The following is a 21,366-nucleotide window of genomic DNA, read 5'->3' as shown; positions in this document are numbered from 1 at the left end:
TTTCAAAATAAATATTCTGAAAACGTCCATTGAGTAATGAGCAGACCTACAGCCTGTAATCTCAAATAAGAGGCGATCTTTTTGTTTGAAAATATCGAATAATCAGACATCACATTGACACTAATAGCCCCAATAATGCCCTTCCGGCCTGCGGTGAATTTCTTTACACTTTGAAGCAAGGTCACGTTTCACGAGGCAGTATCTGTTTTGTACTGCGCAAAACCTCAGGTCTGGATTTAAGCCTGACGTCAGGGGTGGCAAATAGCGCTTCTGAGGACAGTAATACAGTACTGATCATTGGGTGGCAGGTCTTATTCGAAATCTGTTAATGATGTACAAAATGGCGTTCTTTCTCTAGGGGGCGCTCGGCGGCTCAGAAAGCCTAACATGCCATTGAGTTGCGTTCAAATATCAGGGCAGGTTTTTTTCACTGAAGGAATTTCTTCACAACAGTTTTTATGTACTAATAACTATGACCGATACAAGACACATACATGTCTATTTATTCATATTTTAAAACCTTCATCGAGGAATGTCAAACGACTGTGATTGGCGTATCCTGACCAGCGCAGGGAAAAGTACACTGCGCCACGTGATGACGCTGTCTATCTGCTACTCAAGCTGCGGTCTGGACCATTTTTATCCCGAAAGGCACCAATAGAAAACTCAAGAACCTAAAAAGAAAGCACACAAAAATATTACAAGTAACCCATCCTATGTGACGAATCAGAAACTAGGCACAAGATTATTATCTCCGCCCACTTTTTTATTCTAGCATCATAGTCACCGGCATTCTACCCATTGCATTTCTATGGCACCAATACGCATCTGCATCCCATCGCTCAAGCGCACGGAGAACACAAGATACAGGGATGATGATAAATATACAGAGAAACTGTGTTATTACAGACAACATCTCACTTAGTTTGGAAGGCGGTATTTACGCCTCATCTTGGCCAAAGATGCCGACCACGGCAGGAAAGGCAGCCTTGTAAACGGGAGACAGTTGTAGGACGCAAAAATCAGCTTGTGTCTGCGGACGAAACAACGACTGCGGGACTCTGTGCGGAGCTTATAGAGCATTAAGAACACAAACTAATCCCGTGCATTGGTTAAAACATCAAAACTAAGAGCGATTTGACAAAGGAAAGATGATGTTTGTTTAACGAAGATGGAGCAGCAGTAGTATTGCGATCATTTAGTGTCATTTTAATCGTAGCCTGTGTGAAATGGGAGCTTTGACAAGCCGTCAGAATGCCGGAGTCGAGGAGGTCGATATACCGTCCAATTCTGTTTACAGATATCCACCCAAAACAGGTGAGTTTTTTTTAATGAAATCACTATATAATTTGCATTTACTTTAATCATAATTTTGTGCAAAGTTAAAATACACATTTAGGTTACAATTTAATTTCTTTATGACTTTTTCTTGATTTTAAAATGAGATGGGCCCTCTGTTCCTCTTACTAGAGGCACAGAGCCACCACCCACTGTGTCTTGGTCAGCAAGTCTGTCTCTCAGAAGAGCAAAGCAGGCCCACAGATGCTTGCACTTACTGTATATTCATAGGGGCCTCTTCATTCCCATCAGTGCCGTGTCTATTGAAATATAGATTTGCATGCATCACCACTCAACATCCAAACGTATGATATGAAAGCGCAGTGTACATAGTGGGTCAGAATTGTTTATTGTACAGTAGATTTGTTTTGTCGGGTATCCTAAAAAGTCATTTTTTATTCAAATCAAAACATTATTCAAATCAACATTGTTATGCCAGGGGGTCAAAAGGATAGTTCACCCAAAAAGAAACATTCTGTCAAAATGTATTCACCCGATGTTGTTCAAAACCTGTATTTCCATCTTGCTGGAATACAAAAGGAGATATTTTGTGAAGAAATGGTGGTGTTTTGTCCTCACAGTGGAAGTCAATGGGAGCCAGTGTTGTCATTCTTCAAAATATCTTCTTTTGTGTTCTGCAGAAGAAAGCCACACAGGTTTGGAATGACATGAATGTGAGTCAATAATGAAGAAATACAATATTTGGGTGAACTATCCATTTAAGGTAATATTTGAATGTTATGATATTTTACAGTGCAAAATAATAGAATTTTACACCAGTTAATATTGCCTTTACAAAAATTATAATTACATAAACATTGGTGTGTCAACCAGGTACTCAACAGTCTATGCGCTGTGATCATTTTAAAAGTGGTACTTATGTGTAGCTAACACCCACAACCTGCCTTTATGCAAGAACTACTGGGAAAATGTTTTGTCACCTTATTAATATTCATGAGTTGTGGAGGTTACTAATGCCCTATCGGTAGCTATAGAATACAATAATGTATTTCATACCAATAGTTTTAGGATGTACCTCATGTGGTAAATGAAGAGAAAAGCATTACTAAATATTACAGAACTACCCTGAATACATACGGTTGTGTCGGGTAGGTTTCAGTGTACATCTGGACATGAATGTATTTTTAGTATCTGGAAAATCTACATGGAAGTTATGTTCTGTATCAATATAATTTCATTAAAATATTTTTTTGTCATACAGGGAGTTATTTCGCTAGTCACTTCATAATGGGAGGAGAGAAGTTTGAATCAACTCATCCTGAAGGCTATCTCTTTGGTGAAAACACTGATCTTAACTTCCTAGGCAACAGACCAGTAGTGGTAAGATTTTATTTACAATTCTGGTTACATTTGAATACGATTTGCAAGGGGTACATTTTGCAGAACAAATGTTGAAATGTCATAAAAGCAGATACAAAAATTGCATTCTAAATACTCAAATATTTAGAAAAAACATGCAGAAAAGTATGAGCATACATTTATAAATAATGTTTTATTGAGGTCTAGCAATGCATGTCATGTGGGCATATTCTGGACTTCAATTTATTACAATTAATTGATAAATTAATATGTGTATATTTATATAAATTTCTTATAAAATACTGTATTTTAAAATAGATTTGTCTAATTTTCCAAAGTCATATCTATGTCTAAATGTGATTCTGTCCTAATGTCATTGACACTAGAGTCTTTGTGAGTGTTTATTTACAGTGTGTGCATTAGCTGGTGGGCCAGTATCAAATAGACTAGCGATGATGTGGATTTAAGCAACAGTTTATATAGAGAGCCACATTCAGTCTGAACTCCGGGTTGGGGGAAGGGGAGGGAACAGGCTCTCTCAATGTTGACCTACGAGTATACACACGCCTGTGGCCCCTCAGACACGTGGACATGCCTGTGTATCGCTTTTTTAGGGAGACACACACCCACACACACACACACACACACACAAACACATATGCATTAACAGAACAGCTTGTCCAGAGATTAGCATCTTTGTAATGTGGTCATTTTGGCAGATAAGGAGATCATATGTTTGCCGCATTTGTGCGTATGTCATGTATTATAATCAATAATTTTACCTTGACCCCAAAATTCACTTTCAATAATAAAGATTTGTTTATGCTAAATCTGTTGTGAATATGATTTGTAGTTTCCATACAATGCCCCCCCTCCACATGAGCCGGTCAAAACCCTCCGCAGTCTCATCAACATCCGCAAAGACACTTTGCGACTTATACGGTAAGATTTCTCTAAACGATATGTGCCAATGCTTCCCAAGACTTCCTGAAATTATTTGATAAGCACAGATCTTGCGATAAAATAATTTCTTATTAAAGTTTAGTCAGGGCATATAAAGGGGACCTTGCCAGCTGTGAAACATTTTTCGTTTTGTAATCTTTTGAAAATGATAAGACATTGACAATTTTTTTAATATTCATAGTTTTATTCCCCTTCATATGGGTCCTCAAGTGAACAAAAAAGGTCATATTTTGTACATTTATATTATATATAGTAGGCTACATCTTTCACAAACTTCACAATGGTGTCAAACTAATATTTTAACCGTGATATTCTCTTCAGGTGTAATGAAGACATGAAGCTGCCGGGACAGGAAGCTGGGAAGAGCCACAGCTGCTATAATATTGAGTTTACCTTTGATGCCGACACACAGGTCGCCATCACTATATACTATCAAGCCATTGAAGAGTTTCACAATGGTGTGCCAATGTAAGTTTAGACACACTTTAATAAAACACACATTTAAAAAGTCTGTTTATCAACAAGTTAATCTTTACGAGCTGATCACAGGGCAGCAGGTTAGGACATGACAGCAAACGTTGGCTTTTGATTGTTTTGCTCTGTTTATTGTTCACATGTTAACAGATACTTGCCACAGGACAGCTCTCTGCAGTCAGAGACGGTGCATTTCAAACGCGGCGTCTGCCAACAGTTCTGTTTACCTTCTCATTACGTCAACCTGTCAGAATGGGCAGATGAAGAGGTATCATTTACATTTATTCATTTGGCAGGAGAGCATAACCTTTTGTCAACACGCTAAACAGTACCGTATCACATCTGTAGATATCACATCTGTTATCCTTGCCCTTGTGTATGTGTGTGTTCTAGTGAGAGAGGCTGGAATAAGTCAGGTTGAAATGATGCACATCTTACTGAAGAAATGATTGAATGATTCGTTACGCATGTGTGGTTATGGCGGCTAACTGTGATGTATTATTACTCAGCTTTTGTTTGATATGGATAAAGAAGTCTTCCCCATGGTTGTACAAGCAGTAGTGGACCAGGGAGATGGTGAGTATGGCGTCATTCTTTTTATTAATATAAATCATAGTTCTAAAAGCTAAAACTCAAACTGGAATTTATTTTTTGGTTACGCAGATCACTTAGGACACTCGCATGTTCTTCTCGCAACCTTTGAGAAGGTACGTTGTTTTTGTTGTGTTAAAATGCAATCCATCCTAGATTGTTGGTATTGTTGTGTATTTTCCAGAAGTACATTTGCCCTTATCATTTTTCTACATAGAATTAAGGCTGACTAATAGTACTGCATGTGTATGTCTGCCTGATCTGAGTCTCTAAAAGACTTTTAAAAGATTAATTTTTACAATTAATGTTGATCTTTAAATGATTACTTTCCTTTTCTCCCAGCACATGGATGGAAGTTACTGCGTTAAACCTCTAAAACAGAAACAAGTGGTAAGTCTTGACTTCGATGGCTTTGTTAGGAGTCCTTTAATATCAAAAGACACATTTCCAAAAGACATAACTGTTCATTAATATCATAAACTTGTGATTAATCTCTTTTAGGTGGATGGTGTCAGTTACCTACTGCAAGAGATCTATGGGATTGAAAACAAATACAACAGTCAGGAATCAAAGGTTAGTTCCGTATGTACAAAACATAATAAAATCTGAAAACTGTGAAATGACTTATAGTGTCATATTTATTTATTGGTGTAAAAAACATTCATGAACATTCAAAACATTCATGAGTGTTATTATTCTAAAGTAATATTATATGTAAAATGTTTAAAAACAAAATGGGCTATATGCATGCGTGACTTCCGCGTTTCACAGGAAGAGCCCTTGGCAGTTTCCGTATGGGGAGACTTAATGCAGAGAGAAGTGGGAAAATATGAAAATAGTTACCAAGGGTTCTTCCTGTGAAAAGCAGAAATCACGCATGCATAGAGCCTATTCACATCGATACGGTTCAAGGTCTGTCATTGCTTTCATTTGATTCTTTGATAGTGAAATGTGAAACAATACACATTATTGTTTACAGGTTACTGAAGATGAGATCAGTGACAACAGCGCTGAATGTGTAGTGTGTTTGTCAGATGTGCGGGACACACTTATCCTACCCTGCAGACACCTGTGCCTGTGCAACGCCTGCGCAGACACACTGCGTTACCAGGCCAACTGTTGCCCCATCTGTCGACTACGTAAGCCCCAACCCCTGCACGACACTCATTCAATAGGACTCTTTGATTGAGATTAAGTTCCATCAAAATATAACGTGCAGCCTGCATCACGAAATAAACCCGAAAAGGTCATCAGAGCAAAATATCATCCGATTTTCTTCCATCCACCGTTTCAATCTGTGTTTCTCATCAGGTTTTTTGTGTACGGTTTTTCTTTCTTGCTTTATCTATAAAATATTCACACTTACAGTAGTATATATTATAATATTAATATTGTAATTTTCATACAAAGGGAAATTATTTTCTACAATACATCCACTACCGCATCAATCATTTAAAACTTTCTTTTCCAAATCCCTGCAGCATTCCGCGCTCTTCTGCAGATCCGAGCGATGAGGAAAAAATTGAGCCCGCTCACTCCAACCGGATTCAACCCTGTCATTACTTCCCACACCTCAGACTCAGAGGAGCATTCGGTAGCTCACTAAATCTGCTTTATTGTGGTTTCTTATGTAATCAAAACATTCATGGCCATCATTGTAGAAAGAATGTCTTAAAATCTAAGATACTATTCTTACAGATACATTCTCTCATATCGCCTGGCCTGTATGACATTTTTTGCTAAACCGATGAAATATTGCATACAGCTAATATAAACATTGAATTGTTTGTGTGTTTTTACTGCCAATATCTATACATTTCTGTCATTAATTGTACTACACATGTATGTTTACTACAGGCATCAGAGCACATCCCACCAGGCTATGAAGCTGTGTCCCTGTTAGAGGCCTTGAATGGGCCCCTGAACCCGTCTCCATCTGCTCCTCCGCTGCAGGGGCTCACCAGAGGCCATGTTTCTGGATCTGTGTCCACATATGGCAGCGATAGCCACCACACTCCCGCACGCTCCCTCTCTCCACTAGAACACTCTGTCAATTCCAGCCAGAATGTGAAACACAAAAAAAGTAGCACTAAGTGAGTGAATGCCAACTAAAGGGTAAATTATTGACTGAACAAAACTGTGGACTAAATTATTGACTGAACAAAACTGTGGACTGTTATTATGCTCTGCAAAAATACTAATTAACATCTACTAAACATTTGGCAAGTGTCTGTTCTGGTACACCTGGATATTATAAAAAAGATAGTGTCAGCTCACTTAATTACCTGTGGAGGTTAAATTATGGTCTGAGGAACCACACAGGTAAAGAAGTTGTTGCTAATAATGTGTTTTGAAACTCTAGATCCCTTTCCCAGAGTTCTTCAGTGCTTCCTGAGGAAGAAGATGAGAAATCATGCAGTGAGTCTGAAGTGCAAACGTGTAGAAGAAAACTACACGTGGAACAGCAAGAGGTACAGTCATTCTTAACATAAGTTGAACCTTTATATCAAAACTTGGGTTAATCATAAGAATAAAAGAGGACAAAAGGTATGTCTTATAGGATAAATAGTTTGCATTTACTTTCTTAAGCTATGTATTTTTTATAGAAATGTGAAGAAAAAAAGAAAACAAAGGCAACACACTATAGGCAAAAACGTGATCAGTCAATATTAAATATAACTGCTTCATAATTTATTTTTATGTAAATTCATTCATTCACCAAACCCTCTTGGACTACGTACAATACAATAAAATAAAATGTTGAAAAATATATAATGCCCACTAATATATATATATATCAATTAGTAGTGCTTATATCTTATAGTCAATAAATGAGGCATACGAATAAACTTAATAACTAACCATCCACACTTCGCGCATGATGGCTAAATGGTTATCATTGTGTGTGTGTGTTTTTTTTTGCAGTCTGGGGTGACCCCAGAAAGTGACAACCTCACCCTGTCATCCTCAGGGGCAATAGATCAGTCCTCCTGCAATGGGACCCCCCTCTCCTCCACTATTACTTCTCCAGAGGGTAGAACTCTTCAGTGCATTCCAGTTAACCAACAGTAACACAGAGTTCGTTTTCACATTTATTTGCTTATTTCCTGTCATTTACAGATCCAGTAAGCAGCAGCCTGGCCCAGTCTGTGATGTCGATGGCATCCTCTCATAGTCAGCATTCACAAATCAGTACCGACACACTTTCTTCCATGTCTGGATCTTACATGGCTGGGGCCGAGGGAGAGGAGGTACCTGAGACACCTGCAGACAGCAGGGCTCCATCCCACCATGAGGGTGAGGTAAGGGATGGTGCTGACATTATAGTTTTACAGTAGGCTTAACATTAGTATTTAAACAGCAGATGCTTTTATTTCAAGCGACGTACAAAGATGAGGAAAACATGATGGTCCTGGAAATGTCTTAGAAGGAAAGAAAAAATGACCAGGAAAATAACACAATAAAAAATTAAATATAGATTAAAATATAAAAATATAATAAATTAAACAATTATATGAATGTAACTAATACAATATCATATAACAATGAAAAGGTCCTTGACAATTCTGAGGAAGATAAAAATTTATCATAATACATGTTATGTAATATATGAATTAAACTTGACCTAATCTATAAAACATTGACTTAAAATTGCTCTTTGAAAGTTGTTTGTGCCAGTTGACATAATGAAAACTTGCAAATGTCCTCTACAGAAAATGCCAAATTTGGAGGCAAAAGGGCTTAACTTTGTGGCTGCAGAAGAACAGGATTCAGAGGTAAAACATTATAACAGCAAACCGTCTAATTAAACCCAACATATTTCACTCGTTTAGTTGTTTTATTGTTTATTTATCCAGCTCTCCATTTTTTTCCTCAGGGAAATGATGTCACAGAAGAAGATTGTGGATCTCCCACCAAAGAACAGGGTAATTGTAACCTCAGCTTGGGTGATTATTGCCTTTGGATATCACTGCACTGTGTACTATATTACACTTACTTTACATTTATGCATTTGCGTTGCGCTTTTATCCAAAGCGTTGTCAATGCCATGCCCTTACCACTGAGCTACAGGAAAGCTATTTAAAAGAAGGAACACTCTGCATTAATGTGAACCGTAGGTGGTATTTCACCCACAGAGCTTCTAACCCACTGCCTACACACCCGCTTGTTTTAAAAAGGAGTGTTTGCAGGTGGGCCACAGGTTGCTCACTACAGATATAAAGGTCACGTGATTCATTTGTGGTGCATTCAATTCGGTTTCGTGTTTTATTAATTCAGCCCACATCAAAGCACATTTGTCATCTGCCTTTTAAACACACATCCAGTATGCAGCCTATTCCTTTAAACTGTGTAGGGTAGTATGATTTATCTGGTCAGACTGGTCTGGAGACCACCTTAAACCAGCTAAGACTAACGAAGTGAATTTTATCATTTTGAATGACCATTTGGCATTAATATGTTTCGTCTGACATCATTTGTTGTGTATATATTTTGACAAAAGTAACGAATGTCTATAATAGGCCATTTGTCAGCACTTTCATATGCACGTGCCAATCGCTTCCGCTCTGCTTTCACACAAATATATGTGCATCCATCAACACAGCCATCACAAAATGGCTGCCGTAGCATCCTGCGCCCCGACCCACTCAGCCGCTCTGCCCTGCCTTGGCTGCTCTTGTTTGACCTCTGACCTCGCTTGCAGGTGGGCGCAGGAGGAGCGAGGTGCCTTGTCCAGAGTTTGACAATAACAATCAGGGACAGTCTGACACCCACATTATGACAGGCCTGGACAATGAGCAGCCTCCTGACGGCCGATTCGCTGGTGAGTGGCAACCCCTCGAACATGGACTTTCAGATTGGAAGCAATTGGGTGAGGTGTCCCTTTAAAAAACGTCACTGGCTCTAAAACCCTATTGGCTTTCTCTGCTCATGCACATTCTTTGACCCTGCTGTAGTTTTGTTTGGCGTGAATTGGTATTGTGGCCAGTGAACTCCACCCCCCCCCCCTCTTTTGTGTGCGTATGTGTGTGTGTGTGTGTGTGTGTGTGTGTGCGACTTGTATCTTTCTCTCTGGGTCACACTAATGGCTAAGTTCATGTTCAGTGTCTGCCAGCTCAAAGTAGCTTTGCAAGTCCCTTTCTTTTCTACATTCATCTGTTCATTTTCTGCTCATCCTTACTCTGTTTCTAACCAGCATATTCGATCCATTTTTAACATTCAACATGGTTTATGTTATCTAATGAAAATGTTGAAGAGTCAAGGACAATTCCTTTCAGCAATCACCAAAACTACAAATTTCTTCAGGTCTCCAGTCTGCATTGTTCTATAAATATCATGTCTCGCTTTTAGAGGAAAAAGTAACACTTACTGTTGGCTAATATGAAAATGCACTTAAAAATGTATTAACCTTGATTTAGCATCCATTAAATGCTATAAAGATAAAATGCTGTAGTGAAAGTGCGGTTTTCTCAGAGGAACATCAGCTACCAGAAGCATCTTCTCTCATCACCTCATTGCATTAGATTCTTTTCTCCCTCTCAATCCCACTCTTTAGTTTCTGTGGATGGTTGATTCTCTTGATGTGCTGTAAATGTGCTGTGTTCTCTCTCTTCCTGTATCTGTTTTCCCCATCATTTCCCATCTCTCTTTCTCACTGTCTACCTGGATGTCTGTGGAATGGACAGATGAGGACTCGTGTCCTGTTGACATTGAGGAATAGGTATGGACTTGTAGCAAGTTAATGCACAGAGGTCACGGATTTTGTCATTCACTATTGTCATCCGTTGGATTCTTGCCTTTTGACCTCTTTGGGGTAAAAGAGCCACATCATTTATTTAGGATGCATGGTGAATAGTCAGGGCAGGACCTTTCGGTTTAGAGAAGTCTTGGAGAACAATGCATAAAAGTGTTGGTCTTCTTGAGGGACATTTTGGCTAAATTACTTTAAAACCTCAAACGGACGCTTCGAAGAAAGATTTATTTCCATTGATCTCCAAGAGCTACTCCAATACAAGTCTTGGAGGGCCTAGTTCTGATTTGTTCATTTCTTTCTTATCTTCATTTCCATGCATCGACTACACAATCCGGATATTTTTAGCCTTCACAAATATCACTTTTTTATTTCTCGTCTTTGTTTCACACCAATCTCATATGTAACTTCTCACATGGGTTCTTTCTGTCGTATCTGTTAGGTCTGTTATACCTTGACATATACCGTCACGGACGAGATCCTTTGACACACCATGCGTCCACCAGCAATATCAACCTGGAGGAGCCAGAGGTCACCAATGAGGTGTCAAACCCAAAGAATAAATCTCACCGTGGACATCTGGCTGTGTGAAATCCTCTTAGCCACTGTGCTGTCCTTAACCAAGAACAGACCAACACAACTTCTAAGACGTCTTCATGCCACCCAAACTTGTGTCTGATTTTAGAAATTCCCATGATTCACATCCTACATGCAAACCAGGGTCTTGGAGGATGAAGTGCGTTGTTTCCCCTCTCCATTGTTCTAAGTGTTGTGTTTTCAGTGCTTTTTGATGTTCACACTGTAAAGCACCATGTTTACACCAACGCTCTGCCCTCCTCCATATGTACGAGCTGAGGGAGGACTCGAGCAGCTCTCCTGATGAAATCTTGAAAAACGAGGTCATGGTTAAGACTCCAACCTCTGATCCAGGCAACACTGCAGTCTCTAACAACCAGGCAAATTTCACGGCTACGCTTTTGGAACGCTCAGATGAAACATGTTCACAGAATAATCTATTATATTTAACCCACATAAACACGAATCATCGTCAAATCCTGTTATCTGAATTAACAACAGTTTTGTCGGGCACTTGTGGTTTTGAATACATAACTACAATAACTATAGTGACATCACATCAAACTCAAAAATGAAAATACTGTCATTATTTACAGTTCACCTAAAAATAGAAATCCAGTCAAATATTTTCTCACCCTCGGGTCATTTTAAATTTGTATACATGTCTTTGTTCTGATGAACACAGAGAAAAATATTTAGATGAATTCTTGTAACCAAACAGTTCTTGGACCCCATTGACTATCATAGTAGGAAAAATGACGATGGTTGTCAAAAGTGCCCAAGAACTGTTAGCTTTCCTACATTCTTCAAAATATCTTGTTTTGTGTTCATCAGAACAAAGAAAGTTATACTGATGTGAAACAACTGGAGAGAGAGTAAATTATTACAGAATTTTCCATTTTAGGTGAACTATTTCTTTAAAGGTCCAGTGTGTAATTTTTGGGATGATCCATTGATAGAAATGCAATATAATATTCATAGCTATGTCTTCAGAGGTGTATTTAGAGCTTACACAATGAAGCATTATGTTTTTATTACTATAGAATGAGCTATTTATCTATTATCTACATACACCGCGGGTCCCCTTGCATAATTCGCCATGTTCTGTCAGCTGTCGCAGTGTTTCAAAAGGGAGGGGTGGAGTGAGCGGTTGGTTGCAATTCCCAACATTGCCGCTAGATATTACAGACTGGACCTTTAAGACAAAGAACAGATGAGAAAACATTGAGAATTGGAAAATGAATCTAAACACAATTTTAATTCCAAACATTTCTGCCCTCCTAGTTTGCTGTGGCTCACTTTGAGCGATACATACGGCCCCATGCATGTCACAAATATACTAGGCTACTGAGCTGCCAGATCTGCATCACACATTATACCGGCCACGGAGAAGACACTTAACTGCTTATTGCTGAGCCTTTTGAAACATTTTTGTACTGGGTTAACCTGCCCATGAGGTCCACATCTGTGGTCATATATCTCTGCTGTTAATGGTATCCTAAATGTAACACAGCTACTGTCAAGATTTTCGTTTGTTTAACAAACAGGTATTCATGTCATGTGTTAGGTGCAATCTAGCATATACATAAGCTATACACTTTAGTCAATTTATATCCAAGCCTTGTAATTACAGAAAAAGCAAAGCTAATGTATTGTAGCTCTTCAAAAGAGTGTTGTTGGACTGACATGTCTTGGTATGTCAAGTCATCTATGTAATGCTCATGTATTGCTTTTGAAAAGTGTTGCACTTTTGGGGATACAGTGTTTGCTTAGTTCTTAAAGTCTTGAACTGTAAGACAAGATGTTGAAAAGTGTGCCACAACTTAAAAAATAACAATTGATATTAACAGTTCTGCCAAACATATTTAATAGAAATATGACCTGTTTTTCTGTGGGTTCACTTTACACAATTCCTTTAGCTAAGACGGTAATGTCTGGCTCCTTTTTTAAGCTATTTGAACAACAGAGAGGATTAAAGTGATAGTTCGCCCAAAAATGTCATAGTTTATTCAGCCTCTTTTCTTTTCATACCTGTAAATTACTTTGTTCTGATGAACATAGAGAAAGGTATATGGAAAAATGTTAGCAATTTCCAATTCTCTGACATCATTGACTGCCATAGTAGGAAAAAATGTAAAATTGTACTAAAACAATTGTAGGCCTATATGGTAGTCAAAGGTGCCCCAGAAGTGTTTGTATTCCTAAGTTCTTCAAAATTATTTTTTTGGGTGAACTAGCCTTTTAACAGTAGGCCTACAGTCAGATATCGATATGTCTTCAAAATGTCTATCCTACTTTAGAAAACAACCTTTCCATTTGTGTGCAAAATATTTTCTATTTGTTTGTTAGATTAGCTCTTGTTATCAATGTATCAGTCTGTTAAATGTGTGGTTTAGTTAGTATATGAATGGTGTGGATTTGCTCCAAACGGGATTGTGTACTTCACACGTGCACTAGATTGTTTCTCCCTTGACCGCAAATGTGCGGTGCATGAGGTAAGCGCATGGTAGTTGCAGTCAAGAAAAAAAGAAGATTTCCATCTCTCGTTTGCACTATTATGTCTAGCTCTTGCACACCGAGCTTACACACACAAACACATACACACTGTGTAAGAAGTTTTAAATCACAAGACAAGCAATACACGGGCATAACAACACGCTGTCTTAGAAGCAATACAGTTAAACACTGTAGCCGGATGCATTGAATGTTTTGCAGCGGAATGTCAAATTTACTTGCTTCTTTTAAGGGGCCTAGAAACTAACATGCATACAGCATGTATGTATTCAAGGGTTTTCTCGAATTCTGTTATCTATTGCTTTTATGATTCTGTTTTGTCCTCTTTCTGCACCAGAAGGAGTGACACTAATCTAATGCTATGTTAGGAATGGGTTTTATCAATACTTCATCACTTTTTTAGAATGAAGATTACAAAATGTCCAAAAAACACAATAAACATTTTGTTAAAATTGTTTTGGTTTGGAGCATCTTCTATGAAAGGATATAACATATGGATGGTTGATATTTATAATTGCATATGTGCTCACCCAAATTTTCATTTTGGATATATATAATGTGCCTTGCATTATAAAATCCCTACATCTTTCAATCAAGCTGTTTCTTTCCCAGAAGATTGACTTTTACTGTGTGGTTAGATTTGTTTAACATATAATAGGCCTATACTGTAGTAAAGTAGGCTATACAGAGTCATCCAGGTGCTTGCGGCCCTGCCGATGGCGACCTTTGCAAGCGTCGAAAAAGTAAAATAGTGATATAAAATATCTTACCTACATAACATAGCTACTGTAAAATATTTTCCATAAGCCCACAGTATAATATTTTCCTAATATTGTATTCTGTATTTATTCACTGTATATCCTGCACTTAATAACACTTCTGGTTAGACCTAAACTACATGTTACACTGTCCTTGTATATGTGTAATGACGATAAAGTTGAATCTAATCTAAAAAAGAAAATGCTCGATTTTCAAGATTTTTTATTTTCCCAATGCAAAAGAAATATTGAAAAACGATCAAATCCTTTTATTGTTTTTTACTTTTTGAAAGAACCTTGTAGGTATTCTGATTACCTTTGGTGGTATTACTATTATAGTAGAGATCTATGTATTCATAGTCTGTGTTATTTTACCTTGTAGGTATTCTGATTACCATTGTTGGTATTATCATAACTGTACCTGCGGTAATATATGGTGTATATCTAAGATATGTTGTGTTTTTTTTGGGGGGGGGTTCCCCTTATTTTCTCTCTTTCATGTTTTTTCTCATATGAATATATAGGCCTATATAAAATTGTAATCGAGTGTTTTGGATAATGTCAATAAGGAAGCACTATCTTTGTTTCTCGTTTTTTTTCTGTTTGTTGTTTTTTGTTGTTTATCCTGTGAATTGCAACCGGGGTGGGTTTGGGTTTGAATTCTACCCACTCCTTTTCGAGCAAAAGTTGGAATTGTGATGTTAAAGTATGATGAATTTAAAGAGTTGTACAGACTTATCAAAATACTTTATTTCCTTTGTGTAATTATTGCTCGAAATAAAATAAATAAATAAATAAAAAAGTAAGTAAGTAAGTAAGTAAGTAAGTAAGTAAATTCATTCATTCATTCATTCATTCATTCATTCATTCATTCATTCATTCATTCATTCATTCATTCATTCATTCATTCATTCATTCATTCAAAGTACGAATATCGAATAACCCGAAAATAGAGAGATTGTTATTTTTAATTTGCCTCCGGAAAGCCAAAGTAGCTTCAAATAAGGACTGAACGCGACCCAGAAAACGAAAACGGCAAAGTTTGAACAACAGCAGCGTACTCAAAAGAGACCTCTAGGCCTCCCGCCGCTAGGGGGCGATCATTGCAGGCGCTCTTCCACACACGAGAAACGATGTCAGCTGCTCCTCCTGGCACAAGCGAGCGATGACGTGGATTTTCATCCATTGCTGTGGCAAATCTCTTTGCTGACTCTCCACATCAACAATCACTGCAGGGACTTTGGAGTGTTTCTGAGCATATTTATCAAGGTAGTAACTTTCGCTATTCACAATTAGACGTAATAGTAAACATCTGTTGTTTTGTTTGTAGTCAACTTTATCTACGAGAACCCTTTCGCTTTGCTCAAATCACGAAGCTGTCAAAAGTTCTTCCATTTATTCTTATTAATGCATTTAATAAAGTGGTACCTTAATAGACCAGTTTAACTTCTTCTTGTTTCTTCATTTCATCATATTTGTTTTTGTGTCTAGTAAGGAAGCAGCATGAATAAAGGCAAAGTTGAAAACATTAAAGACAAAATTGATGGTAATGAGGTTGATCTCAGCCTCAGCAACCTCACTGAGGTGCCAGTTAAGGAGCTGGTAAGTGTGGCTAAAGTTCTTACGTTTATAATGATTATGTTATTTAAACAAACCAGCATTAAAACCTTGGAGGAAATCCAAATCTAGACCCCAGAGTTACATTGTCTTTGTTAACTACACATTATTTGTGTGATCACTGTTTACGCTTTGGTTGTAAAACACATTTTCACATTCAATTAGCCAAATTCAGTGTGTGTGAAGACTGACAATACAAAAACATTACTTTTTCTACAGGCTGCATTTCCAAAAGCAACAGCGTTGGATCTATCCTGTAATAACCTCACAACCTTGACTGTAAGTAGAAACTCTAAATCAACAGAGTATATTACAATGTGTAAATTAGAAGCACGTTTTAAGTAATGTTTTTATTGTTACTTCACCAGCTTGAATTCTGTAACCTGACTCACCTTGTCAAAATCGACCTCAGCAAGAATCAGCTTGTCTGCTTACCAGAAGAAATCGGACAGCTCTGTAACCTCCAGCATCTGGATTTATACAACAACAAACTGAGAAAGCTTCCCGTCAGCTTCTCCCAACTAAGGGTGAGTATAGGGTCTCATGGCTAGGACCCCAGGACATTACCACTTCCATGCGTTAACTTGTTTAGTGTATGTCAATACGTTTGTCAGCAGCGGATTATTACAATGCTTTTTTTATTGTAGAGTCTGAAATGGCTGGATTTGAAGGATAACCCATTGGAGGCAACGTTGGCCAAGGCTGCAGGTGATTGCTTGGATGAGAAACAGTGCAAACAGTGTGCGTCCATGGTGAGTAAAAATAAAAGCATTCGACCAAATGAATACGTTTTTTTACGACCAAGTAGACTTTGGAACTATCTGTCTCAGTACACTAAAGAAAAATCATGTCTGTATTTAGGTTCTCCAGCATATGAAGGTCCTTCAGGGGGAAGCAGACAGGGAACGAGAACGTCAGCTGTTAAAGGAGAGAGGTAGGGGCTAGTAGTCCGAGCTACAGCTGTGCATTAAAACGTCCAACTAATCTAAAGTATTTAGCATTTTATTTAATGTAATCTCTTATTCACAAATATATCAACAGCATAACACTTTCAGATAGAAATTAAGATACATTTGAGTATTTTAAATGTCATTTGAAATAAGGAAGTCTGACAATTTAATGTCACAAATTAGTTTGCTTAGTAAACTTGAAATAGGACTGGATCCTAAATATTTCTTCCTCATTTTACATGACTTATCCTTGGGTTTATTTCCAAAACATGAAATGATTACAGAACAAGAAAAGAAAAAAGAAGCTAAGCAGAGGGAAAGGGAAGCCAGGGAAAGAGAGGCACAGAAAAAGAAGAAAGCTGAAGAAAAGGAGAAGAAGAGGCAGGAGTATCAGGCTCAGATGTCTGTTCTCGCTTCTCAAGAACAACAAAAAAAGAAGAGGGAAGAGAAGAAAAAGAAGGCTTCTCAAAATGACGGTATGTCCATGCAATAAAAAATATTTATGCTATTAAATGTTTGTTAAGAATACGCTATAAGTTGCTTTATCAAAATATGTGAAATGTGCCAATTTTATTTGAGCTTAAAACATTGTGACACTTGTTGCACTCTCTTCTTCACAGGTAAAAAGGCCAAATCAGAGTCTGCGTCCAAAGGCAAGCGGTCCATCTGCTCCTTGTTCTTCTCTTTCCTCCTGAAACTCCTCCTTCTGCTAATTGTGGGAGTTTCAAGTGTTTTAGCAGTTTGTCAGTTGACTGAACTGAGAAAAGAAGCATACTGTGTTCCACTAAATGTACACTTTGGGGAAACCGTGAGATGGGCTCAGGGTCTGGACATCGTGCAGCAAGTCGTACAAAAGATTTCTGATCTCAGAGCGTGAGATTGACACGTCTGTCAATAATCCATCCTGCCCTGGATCTGAGTCGGCATGCAATGCAGTGGGACCAAGTCACAGATCTGTCTGCTCAAATTCCTATGGAATTGATTTTCTCTTATTTTTTTAAATGATCATTAATACTTTGGATCAGTCTGTGAATAAAATCTGGCCCGTGTGTCTTTAAACTGCCAAATCAGGACAGGAAAATACCTTGAAAACTTCAAGAAACAGTTTGAGTTATTACATTTGTGACCTTTGTAGTCTGATGTACAACAACATCTTATAATAAAGGTTTTGATGAATTTTCACATGCTTACATATTTGCTGTCCACGTTTCCAGGGATAAAAGAAAATTAAACTTTTAACCAAATGTAAACTGGGAAACACTTATCCGTTGGTTTTCTCAAACAAGTTTGCAAATAATCATTATCTTGTCCTGAGTAGTGTGCGCACCTAAATGTAGAGTCTGTATGCGTTATAGGGTGTTACAAATGCTTAAGATTAAAGCTGTAAATTCATAACATAATGCATGTAATATTGAGGTAAGCATTTTTAATGTTAAAAAGAAAAACAGCCACAAAGTATTTTTAAAAAGATCTTTATGTATTTTGATGGAGGACATTAATACCATTTACTTAAACTAAATTTACTACAAGAGAAACGGTATGTACATAAGAATACCTCTTAAACTAAGTCATTATTATATTAAAATATTGGCTAAATCTATCATTTATATTCACTTTTCAATATTGATTGTAATCAAAACAACACCATGCAGATGGAAGGCTTTAGATTGGAGTTTTACAATCCAATTTCTTTATATATGCCTTAACAAAATAAAATCACACAATATGACAACATACAGTACAATGTTTGGTTGCTTTGAGTTATAATTCTTGTTACACTTAAACATTACAGACAAATGTCACCTACTGGAAGTATATCAGCTTTTTGGGACACAGTGAATCATTAATAATTAATATGCACCATAAGGCTTTTTTAAAAACGGAAATCAAATCTTCTACGAAAGCCAATTCTGCCTTAACTGCATTGTATTAAGGCTATTCACAGAGAGAAAGGCTGATTTGCGGCTTGTCTACTATCTCTTGCCTTTCCGTATTCTCTCTGCAGCATGAAGTCCATGTTTCCAAACAAAACTTTCCGTACATTCTCATTCACAGTGACCCCAAGAGTGACCTCCTTAAAGACTTCACTGACAGAGAGCTGCAAAAACAAATGAATAAATCGTTTTATGCAGTATTCTTTTATCGTAAGGTGTCATGCGACAGTAAAATGTAAATTCGCTCTTCAAGTACTCACCCAAAATTTTTTATTCTGTCACCATTTACCCACCCTCAGATTGTTCCAAACCTGTACACATTTCTTTGTTCTGATGAACACAGGGAAAGATATTTGAAAGAATGTCAGTAACCAAACAGATCTCATCCCACATTTACTATTATAGAAGGGAAAATAAATACTATGGGAGTCAATGGGGAATGAGATTGGTTACTGACATTCTTCCAAATAGCTTCCTTCATGTTTAGCAGTACAAAGACATGTATACAGGGTCGGAACAACCCTGAGGGTGGGTAAATGGTGACAGAATTTTAATTTTTGGGTGAACTATCCCTTTACGTTTATTTCTCTCACCTCCTTAAAGTGAAATTTCTTGAACATGGCAATGCTGGTTTTATTATCCAAACCAATCTTCACCTCGAATTTTTGAATTCCAAGCATGCTGATGCCTGTTTGGATAAAACAGAAATACTGTAGTAACTGTAGTAATGGTTCCTCATTAAAAATCATTAGCTTCATCTCACCATAGCACATCATCATCCGAGTTACTTCTTTGCCAAGTCCTTTTCCTCTATAGCAGGGCACTAACAAAATAAAAACTAAATGTTACTGCCAGACCTAGTAAAGCTTATTTATTAAACAAACTAAACGCATACCTGCGACCATGATCTCCAGTTCAGCCAAAGTTGGGTCACTGGGGTCTGTCAAGAAAATGTTGACATCTCCCACCATGCATTCCTCTTCTGGTATACTTGCATCTGCCCATTTCTGTTTGTCCAAGACGATGAAGGTGCACTCTATTATGGGGGAGAAATCAAAGACGAATGAATACAGAAACATATCAAGTAGAGAGCATGTGCGTGAATGACAACAGGACACTAACATGAAACATGTGCATGTGTAAGGTGGAAGCTCACTGTCGGTATCTTCTTTCCAGCTCTTTTGCATGTCATATTCCTGCTCCAGGGTCAGGGGCTCTGATGCGGTCAGCTTCTGCAGATCGGGAGACGACATCCATTGATGATATCTAAACAGGGATTAAATTAATAGATTTAAATGAACTGCTACCACCATCACACAAGATGACGTCCTGAATCCGCTATTCGATACCTGGGAACATGATCTGCGTTGTAAGGTACCAGTACAACCCTCTGTCCCTCTAGTAATGTATCTTCATTTATCCTCATTATAGGTAGCCTGTAAAATACAGCGCTTTAAAAACATAACATGGCAATCTAAATAGCTGTGTATCATGTTTTGTCGCTGTCATACCTCAGATTCAATTTTGTAGAATAGTCGCTAAAAACTGTCCATCTGTTTAATTTACGTATTGAATTTTAAATGAAACGCACACTCTATGAAAAAATCTTCACATCAACAGCGGCGCACGTAAACTGCGTCATCGCCATGAGTCGAAACGACATTTCCACTTTCATCCGCAAGAGGGCACAACTCTCAAAGTTAAAAAAACTCAGAAATTAAACAATGATTATTATAGTAAATTAGACAAACATTGCTAGATTTTATTTTATGTTATGCCATTTAAAATAGATTTAACATTTAACTGTCAGTTTTTAATATTTAATGTTTAGTTGTGTTTTACGGTCTTCACATATAAACACAAGGTGGGGCAAGAGGTGCGCACAGAAGACAATGGCAGACTGGAGCAAATAATGATAGGTTCTTACATCGCAATTTCACAATTAAAAGGATCATAAAATATACTGTTAAATAATCCTAATCTTTATTTGAAAGTAAAATAAAACTATGAACAACCTTTAGCCTTTTCTGTCGCTGTGATCCATTTGTGGTTACCAAATGGCACGCCTGCGTTGATAAGAGGCCAACGTCACCCAAAAATAAATATTACACTATTTACTCATCTAACTTTGTTAAAAACCTGTATGACTTTCATTCTTCTGTGGATATCAAATCAAGATATTTTGAGAAATGTGTTGGGACAATGGGGACCATGAAGTGTTGTTTTGCTCATTAGACATTCCTTGAAATATCTTCTTTTGTGTTTTGCAGAAGAAAGTCCGACAGGTTTGAGATGACAAGAGGGTGAGTAAATGATGACAGAATTTACATATTTGGGTGAATTTGTCCCTTTTAGAATGAAAGGGATACTCCACCCAAAATGTTTCCAAACGTGTTTACATTTTTTTGTTTCTTTTGAGATATAATGTAAGCAACCAACAGTTCTTAAGCACCATAGACTGCCATAGAAGGAACAATTTAAATGGTAGTCAAAAGTGCCCCAGAACTGTTTGTTTTTCTACATTTCTCAAAATATCTTCTTTTTTATTCAACAGAACCAAAAAAAGAAAAAAAACGTTTTCC

At 37.5% G+C, this 21,366-nt stretch overlaps 3 protein-coding genes across 4 annotated transcripts; 2 read left to right on the top strand and 1 right to left on the bottom strand.

Moving 5' to 3' along the window:
• Positions 1-803: 803 nt before the first annotated feature.
• rnf157 (ring finger protein 157) lies at positions 804-13,980 on the top strand. The gene is made up of 19 exons (XM_079475703.1): positions 804-1,317; positions 2,561-2,679; positions 3,512-3,600; positions 3,943-4,089; positions 4,246-4,363; positions 4,605-4,671; positions 4,759-4,802; positions 5,029-5,076; positions 5,188-5,259; positions 5,666-5,825; positions 6,168-6,280; positions 6,544-6,779; positions 7,049-7,157; positions 7,612-7,720; positions 7,807-7,988; positions 8,400-8,462; positions 8,564-8,612; positions 9,389-9,508; positions 10,878-13,980. Exons 1-19 carry the CDS (start codon positions 1,230-1,232, stop codon positions 11,024-11,026), a joined length of 2,082 nt encoding a protein of 693 aa, XP_079331829.1. The 5' UTR covers positions 804-1,229; the 3' UTR covers positions 11,027-13,980.
• A 1,394-nt stretch (positions 13,981-15,374) lies between these two features.
• On the top strand, positions 15,375-18,580 carry lrrc59 (leucine rich repeat containing 59). 2 transcript variants are annotated; one of them, XM_079476887.1, is made up of 8 exons: positions 15,375-15,552; positions 15,775-15,885; positions 16,120-16,179; positions 16,269-16,427; positions 16,548-16,652; positions 16,762-16,834; positions 17,135-17,326; positions 17,471-18,580. In XM_079476887.1, the coding sequence occupies exons 2-8, from the start codon at positions 15,787-15,789 to the stop codon at positions 17,725-17,727; spliced, it is 945 nt and encodes a 314-aa protein (XP_079333013.1). In that variant the 5' UTR covers positions 15,375-15,552; positions 15,775-15,786; the 3' UTR covers positions 17,728-18,580. The 2 variants fall into 2 exon arrangements, with proteins under 2 accessions (XP_079333013.1, XP_079333014.1); XM_079476888.1 differs by having other exon boundaries at positions 15,440-15,552; positions 15,779-15,885; positions 17,471-18,344.
• On the bottom strand, positions 18,314-20,461 carry nat9 (N-acetyltransferase 9). Its single transcript, XM_079476895.1, has 7 exons — positions 20,296-20,461; positions 20,134-20,220; positions 19,941-20,050; positions 19,680-19,820; positions 19,548-19,607; positions 19,378-19,472; positions 18,314-18,948 (listed from the first exon to the last, which is right to left on the bottom strand). Exons 2-7 carry the CDS (start codon positions 20,208-20,210, stop codon positions 18,790-18,792), a joined length of 642 nt encoding a protein of 213 aa, XP_079333021.1. The 5' UTR covers positions 20,211-20,220; positions 20,296-20,461; the 3' UTR covers positions 18,314-18,789.
• Positions 20,462-21,366: the final 905 nt, after the last annotated feature.

This window comes from Barbatula barbatula (assembly GCF_947034865.1).
Source record: "Barbatula barbatula genome assembly, chromosome: 16".
NCBI classification, from domain to species: Eukaryota; Metazoa; Chordata; class Actinopteri; order Cypriniformes; family Nemacheilidae; genus Barbatula; species Barbatula barbatula.
The sequence above is the reverse complement of the archived record's forward strand: the minus strand, read 5'-3'. Positions and strand labels throughout refer to the sequence as shown.

Coding starts and splice junctions, on each gene's coding strand:
- rnf157 (XM_079475703.1), top strand. CDS start 1,230: ATGGGAGCTTTGACAAGCCGTCAGAATGCCGGAGTCGAGGAGGTCGAT. Junction 5,260..5,665: donor ACAACAGTCAGGAATCAAAG/GTTAGTTCCGTA, acceptor TATTGTTTACAG/GTTACTGAAGATGAGATCAG. Junction 9,509..10,877: donor TCCTGACGGCCGATTCGCTG/GTGAGTGGCAAC, acceptor CGTATCTGTTAG/GTCTGTTATACCTTGACATA.
- nat9 (XM_079476895.1), bottom strand. CDS start 20,210: ATGAGGATAAATGAAGATACATTACTAGAGGGACAGAGGGTTGTACTG. Junction 19,473..19,547: donor TCGGATGATGATGTGCTATG/GTGAGATGAAGC, acceptor TTATCCAAACAG/GCATCAGCATGCTTGGAATT. Junction 18,949..19,377: donor AGAAATTTCACTTTAAGGAG/GTGAGAGAAATA, acceptor TTGTTTTTGCAG/CTCTCTGTCAGTGAAGTCTT.
- lrrc59 (XM_079476887.1), top strand. CDS start 15,787: ATGAATAAAGGCAAAGTTGAAAACATTAAAGACAAAATTGATGGTAAT. Junction 16,180..16,268: donor ATAACCTCACAACCTTGACT/GTAAGTAGAAAC, acceptor TTACTTCACCAG/CTTGAATTCTGTAACCTGAC. Junction 16,653..16,761: donor GCAAACAGTGTGCGTCCATG/GTGAGTAAAAAT, acceptor GTCTGTATTTAG/GTTCTCCAGCATATGAAGGT.